This window comes from Rutidosis leptorrhynchoides, chromosome 2 (assembly GCF_046630445.1).
Source record: "Rutidosis leptorrhynchoides isolate AG116_Rl617_1_P2 chromosome 2, CSIRO_AGI_Rlap_v1, whole genome shotgun sequence".
Taxonomy (NCBI): domain Eukaryota; kingdom Viridiplantae; phylum Streptophyta; class Magnoliopsida; order Asterales; family Asteraceae; genus Rutidosis; species Rutidosis leptorrhynchoides.
Window position 1 is genome coordinate 677464756 of NC_092334.1, and position 6298 is coordinate 677471053.

Genomic DNA, 6298 nt, shown 5'->3' on the forward strand with positions numbered 1-6298 from the left:
CAGTCACTCTTCACAATTTGCAACTTCCCCTTGTAACTAACCGCCGTTGTATCAATCTAAATCGACCGGTACTCTTTAGTCGAAAGATCAACTAATTTTTTGATTGAAAGTTTATAATTAGAAGATTCAGCACGGAATTGTGAGCTAATATGTGCATTACATTATCTTTATCTCTAGTTAGATAATCTCTAGTGACATCGTAAGATACGCCATGTGTAACGAGCCAAAATTCGAACATATATTCGAAATTGTCACTAGATGGATCAGCGGTGGTGATTTCATCGACGACGTCATATATGATAGCGGATGGGATTGCCAAGAATAATAAGGTTAAAATGAACACAATCCCCTTCATTATATTTCCTAAAATGAAGACAATCTCCTTCATTATGTTATAGGAAATATAATGAAGGGGATTGTCTTCATTTTAGCCTTGTTATTCTTAGCAATCCCATCCGCTTCCATATATGACGTCGTGAATGAAATTACTACCACCGATCCATCCAATGACAATTTCAAATATATATACTAGTTGTGTCTCGTTGCACATGGTGTATCTTACGATATCATTGGCGATAAAGAGGTTGGTCTCGAGATCTTCAAAAATAATGTAATGCACATATTGCTCACAATTCTGCAGGTAAATCATTGTACAAACTTGCAAATCAACATATTAGCTGATCTTTCGATTGAAGAGTATCGGTTGATTTACACTAGTGCTAAGGCGGTTAGTTACAAGGGGAAGTAGCAAAATGTGAAGAGTGATCGCTATGCCATTTTTAGCTCCGACCAAGCCAACCACGTACCACATTTTGTTGACTGGAGGGCTAAAGGTGCGGTCGTTGTTGTCAAAGGTTTTAAGTAACTTGATCTTTTTGTAAACACGTAAGAGAGTAATGTGTTTGTCAATTATTCTAAGTTACGTTCGGAGTCGTTGGTAAACATTGGCAACGGGTAGAGGACTAGATAGGTCTTTGGCAGTAACAACATCCCACGTAGTTTTTTTGTACAATGGATATTTGTCAAAACCATATACTAAGATTGAAATTGGTTACCCATTTACCAAATTCCTATCTCTAGTGGTGAGCAATAGATAGAGTTATATATATCAAAGTCTTGAACTAGAATCTGACACATTAACTACTATAATATTAGTATATTACACGTGTCTCTGGATCAATTTATCTCGCCACCAAAATAGAAATGGATTGTCCATTTACAGATCCATCTCCCACATTATTATAATTATCATCTCCTTCTGTTTTAGCTTCATTCCTCTCAATGTAAAACGCTGGTCGTTTTGGTTCGGGTAGCTCCAAACTTTGATTTGTGAGCATTAAAATAACATTTGCTATAGAAGGTCTATCTTTAGCATGATCTTGAACACATAAGAGACCTACATGAATGCATCTCATTACTTCATTTTGACTGCATGAATCTTCAAGTACCAGATCCATTAACTCCAAACATCTGCCTTCATTCCAAAGTTCCCATGCCTAAATCAGTTCATTGAAATCCATGTAACATATATTTGTCAATGCTTTCTTGATAGATTAAGTTTGTAAACAAACCATAAATAAAGCAGAAAACGATTTTTTAGGGGAAAAAATGAGTTCAAAATCAAAAGTAATGTAACGACATTTACAAGATTCTGGTACAAGCATATTTCCAAGGGTACAGCGGCCTAAAGCTACATACAGTCGGAGTCGAAACTAGCCTAAAAATTGCAGTGTGTGTGTGTGTGTATGCTGTGAATATTCTGGTTGTAGTTTTCTGTGTGTACTGTAATTGCAGATGGTTCAACAATGGGTGGATGAGGTGATACCAATATATAGATACATGCATCACTGATACATTAATCGACCATGATTAAGATCATTTAAAAACTAATCAATTGGCATCAGTTAAAGGCTCTTGATCACCTCCATTTAACTGATGTGAATCTGGAGAGAGTGGGTCAATTACATGGGTCATGGATCAGCCCATTTAGTCCTATCGACTCATGGGTCAAAACAGACATAGTGGATCCCGTGTTCAAAAACACCCCATTGAAAGCTCGCATGCCATCAAACAGCCACAAAACCTGATGTACCAACAGCCCATTAATCATAATAAGTAGTGGGTCAAAACAGACCCATTTAAACGTCCAACCACCTCTCTTTAGAACACGATATATCATTCATTATATCATAACTTTGGACACATAATATACCGTTTCGAAGCCCTTGTCACAAGCTTCATAACCGTGTAAAATGTTACTCATACATGTTAAGTCCAAAGTTTGAGAATATTGCATAAATAACCCAATTTTTTTCAACAAACTGTACGATTTCTTTAATGATGAAAATCAGTCTTAGATCGATAGGAATAACGTACAAGTCCAAGAAGGTTGAGTGGATGTTCCATGTTATAGCTTCCATGATTCTTCTTGCTGCTTACAATTTCGATCAACAAAACACTAAAACTGTATATATCCGTCTTGGTTGATACGCTGCCTTCTAACATATACTCTGGCGGCATGTAACCACTGCATATAAAAATCAAAAAATCGAGAGTTAGCTTTTAATTGGGACTATAAATAAATGTTGAAAACTCTTATTAAATAAAAACAATATACGGACGACTTACCGTGTTCCAACAACTCTGGTGGTATTTGTTTCAGATTCGTTCATACCAAATAACTTAGCCATGCCAAAATCTGATATTTTAGGATTTAAGTTGTCATCTAGCAAGATGTTACTGGCTTTTAGATCTCTATGTATTACCCTCAGCCTTGAGAAATTATGGAGATATAAAAGCCCCTGTGCAATGCCATTAATGATTGCAAACCGAGTATTCCATTCTGGTAAACTTTTCTTCCTTCCATCTGTACATTCACAAATGAGTAGCAACAATCATACACAGAATCAATCTCGTATACAAAATTCAAGGTGACAATATGAGCAAGTTAGATTAAGACTCAAATCGGGGTCAAAATAGGTTCAGGTTGAAACGGACTATGGGTCAACATGATAAATAAATACCAAATGGTAGGTAATGGTTGATAGTGGGGTAAAAGCAGTTTGAATGAAATGCTGATGTGGCACTGATGTATACGAAATGGTGGGTAGTGATTGACACAACGATTTTGGTGCTCTAAGATCGCATGATTTAGGTAATATTAAATCTTACCAAACAGAAAAAAATCCAAGCTATTATTAGGCATGTACTCATAAACAAGTATTTTCTCCTGTTTTTCAATACAACACCCCAAAATCCTGACAAGATTAGTGTGTTGAAGCTTGGCAGTGAGCTCGGTTTCATTCATAAACTCCGTCACCCCTTGTTCAGAATTTTTCGATAGCCGCTTTGCAGCAATCTCTTGCCCATCAACTAATATTCCCTGATAAATTCATGACATGAGCTTTTATTATATACTATATACTATATACTATATACTATATATGCTTTTATAATATTATATAAATAAAAATAAATAAATAGTGTTTTTGGATGTTTATTTACCTTATAAACTTCTCCAAAACCACCCTCTCCTAGCTTATTATCGCTCGAGAAATTGTTCGTGGCAGATGATATGCTCTTAAAGGTGAAATAATGCAGTTCATGGTTCATACTCATATCGACTTGAAGGTAGCTGTATAAGCGTCTGTACAAACGCCTCGAATTACGTGATAATAGATCCTTGATTTTCTTAGCTTTATCTAAATTGTTAAGAAAGTACACATTGGTTAGATATTTTGTTAAAGGTAGTCGTGTAATAGGGTACTAAATTTAATTTTAATGATCGGATATCCTTTTAAATAGTGTTATCACTTTCCGAAAACAACAATTTGATCATATATGTCTGGGTTACTAGAATTTTGTTTTGGGTCAAGACAAAGATGATGTTTTGATTGAGACAACAATTCAAAAACCTGGTTGCCCGAGGGGTTGGCGTAGTGGTAGTGACTTCTCCTCCCATATAGAAGGTCAGGGGTTCGACTCCCACTCGCTGCAAAATTTCCCTTGTTGTTACCCGCCTATTTCATGGGCCTCGAAGGTTCGTCTTGCACTCGAGCCTCACCCGAGGGGGTTTTACCACACGCGATGCCCGTATGGATTCGTCGTGTGGGTTTCCTCCAGAGGGGCGGTAGGATTGTAATGATTCGTAACAAGGAAATGATCGGGTGGGTGGGTGTCGACATCGCGTTCAACCCCCGTCAGTGATTCCTAACCGTCGTTCAAAAAAAAAAAAAAAAAAATGGTTGCCAGAGAGTGTTTCACATTGTGTTTGTATCTCTCATGTGAATCACTTCTATATCTTATAGAACACGGATAAATCTGGATGTACAGATAACTAATATAATACCATAAAGTCCCAAAAATTATGCCAACAAACAGTCACAACAAAACGGGTCAAAATTGCCACCCTACCCTCACGCAAGACTGTCTGTCAAAAGACATATGTGTGAGATCAGACATAAATCTGGATTTAGGCTTTATAATCGGCCATCAGAATTCAAGGCACTATGATTTTTTGGGTTACCCTATACTTATATAAATGAACCGAGTAAAAAGTGGAAGCTTTTACCTCTAATATGAATCTTTTTTTCTAGAAAATAGAATGATAGGAGTGGAGCTAAAGATCCAACGCCGATAATTAACCATATCCACTTTTTCTTCTTCTTTTCTACTACAAAGAAAATTCACCCACTTCATTAGGATACAATTTTTCTTCACTATAGCAAAAAAATGTATAAAAAAACACCATGAGTAGTAAAGTTTCTAACCTTCATAATTCCAAATGGCATTGTAATCTGCGTCTCTACGTTTTTCACCTTCTCTGTGTTTTTCAGCTTTTATGCGTTTTTCAGCTTCTAATGGATTGTACATCATTTTACCATAAGTCTTGCATCCTACCCTATTTGCATTTGCATACGTATAGGCTTTGCAAGAACAATTGTACCAGCATATTCTTTTGCAGTCATATAAAGTCAAATTATATTTTTCATCGTATACATACTCATCACCATATATATAGCCATACGGTGAATCAAAGTAATAACCTTTCCTGCATTTTAAGTTTTCAAACTCATATTCAACACACCCCGGATCATTAATTGACCCACATCGCACATCAAAATTTATAACGGAACCCTTAAGCTGACCATCTTGACTAATTCTCAAAGCAGGAAACAAATCGTAACTTTTTGTTATATATGAGAAGGACTGCTCGGTCTCATTAGAAATATAATTGACCCGAACTTCACCAGAAAATACTAGATTATTCGTGTTTTCGAATCGATCAGTTTGCCATGGTCCACTCATCCAATGGACGTTCTCATGCCTCAAGACAACCAGTTGACCCGTTCCATTTGGGTCAACTGTTACTGTAAACGATCCAGGGGCTGCCACCTCATCGCTTGACCAAGAAGTCAATGACCACTTGTGCCCAGTCTCATAATTAATTCCCAGTTTCATCCCAGGTAAAAGTGTGTCTGTTGGGTAATCAAAACTTTGCCATAAAACCCGCTTAACAGACCCATTTGGATACAGTTCTTGATGAACCAAATTTCCAGAATCTAAAAGTGTAACACTTGTGGTCCCTGTTACATGACTAGGACTAAAGAGGTCATGAACAGTACCTTTATCAGATGAAATGATGAGCTTGCCATTATTATCGATAGTGAACTTAGATGCATCTGTAACTGGATTATTTCTGTTTGCTACCCAAAGTGGCTTTTTAGGGAGGTAAGTGACATAAGGGTTATAAGTAAGTCTTAATAAGGGATTGAGATTGCGATACAGAGAGTTGATGTGGTAAAATATCCCTAAATACGGGCCGTAGAACTTCAAAATAAAGACCTTATTTGATGAAATCAAATAATCCCAATCCTTGAGTTGTTGACCTTGTTGTAAGGTATCTGTTTCCGAGTAACACAAATTGTTGCTGAGATAACAGAAATATAGTATAAGGATGAGGTTGATACTTTTGTTAACCATTGTTTGAAAGTACAACTGAAATTGCAGGTTGTGATCTGGTCAAAACTTGATCTCAGCGACCTTTACAGACTTATCTTGTAGTCTTGTACACCTTTTGTTTCAAGTTATACTTGGTCAAACTCAACTCAAATAGACATCCTTAATTGTTAATGTCAATATAGACTTGTTTTTCAAAGTACACGTAGCTTTCATGATTAAATAAAATACACTAAGTCAACGTTTACCTCATTGAACATCACTTTCCAGATGCTACAAAAGTCAGATATCAGAATTTTTATGGACCATCCTTTAGAAAGTGTATTATTGTTCAAAAGTT

At 36.4% G+C, this 6298-nt stretch overlaps 1 protein-coding gene across 1 annotated transcript; it reads right to left on the reverse strand.

Annotated features, from left to right (window-relative positions):
• Positions 1-1181: 1181 nt before the first annotated feature.
• On the reverse strand, positions 1182-6009 carry LOC139890282 (G-type lectin S-receptor-like serine/threonine-protein kinase At1g67520). Its single transcript, XM_071873175.1, has 9 exons — positions 4770-6009; positions 4571-4672; positions 4349-4425; positions 4079-4209; positions 3505-3634; positions 3172-3382; positions 2629-2866; positions 2377-2527; positions 1182-1496 (listed from the first exon to the last, which is right to left on the reverse strand). Exons 1-9 carry the CDS (start codon positions 5980-5982, stop codon positions 1182-1184), a joined length of 2568 nt encoding a protein of 855 aa, XP_071729276.1. The 5' UTR covers positions 5983-6009.
• Between the last annotated feature and the right edge of the window lie 289 nt (positions 6010-6298).

What these genes read in the sequence shown, in the direction of transcription:
- LOC139890282 (XM_071873175.1), bottom strand. Translation starts at nt 5,982, where the DNA reads ATGGTTAACAAAAGTATCAACCTCATCCTTATACTATATTTCTGTTAT. An exon ending in AAAAAAGATTCATATTAGAG is followed by an intron (nt 4,426 to 4,570) that starts GTAAAAGCTTCC and finishes TTTGACAGACAG; the next exon opens with TCTTGCGTGAGGGTAGGGTG. An exon ending in CTTGGATTTTTTTCTGTTTG is followed by an intron (nt 2,867 to 3,171) that starts GTAAGATTTAAT and finishes GTGAATGTACAG; the next exon opens with ATGGAAGGAAGAAAAGTTTA.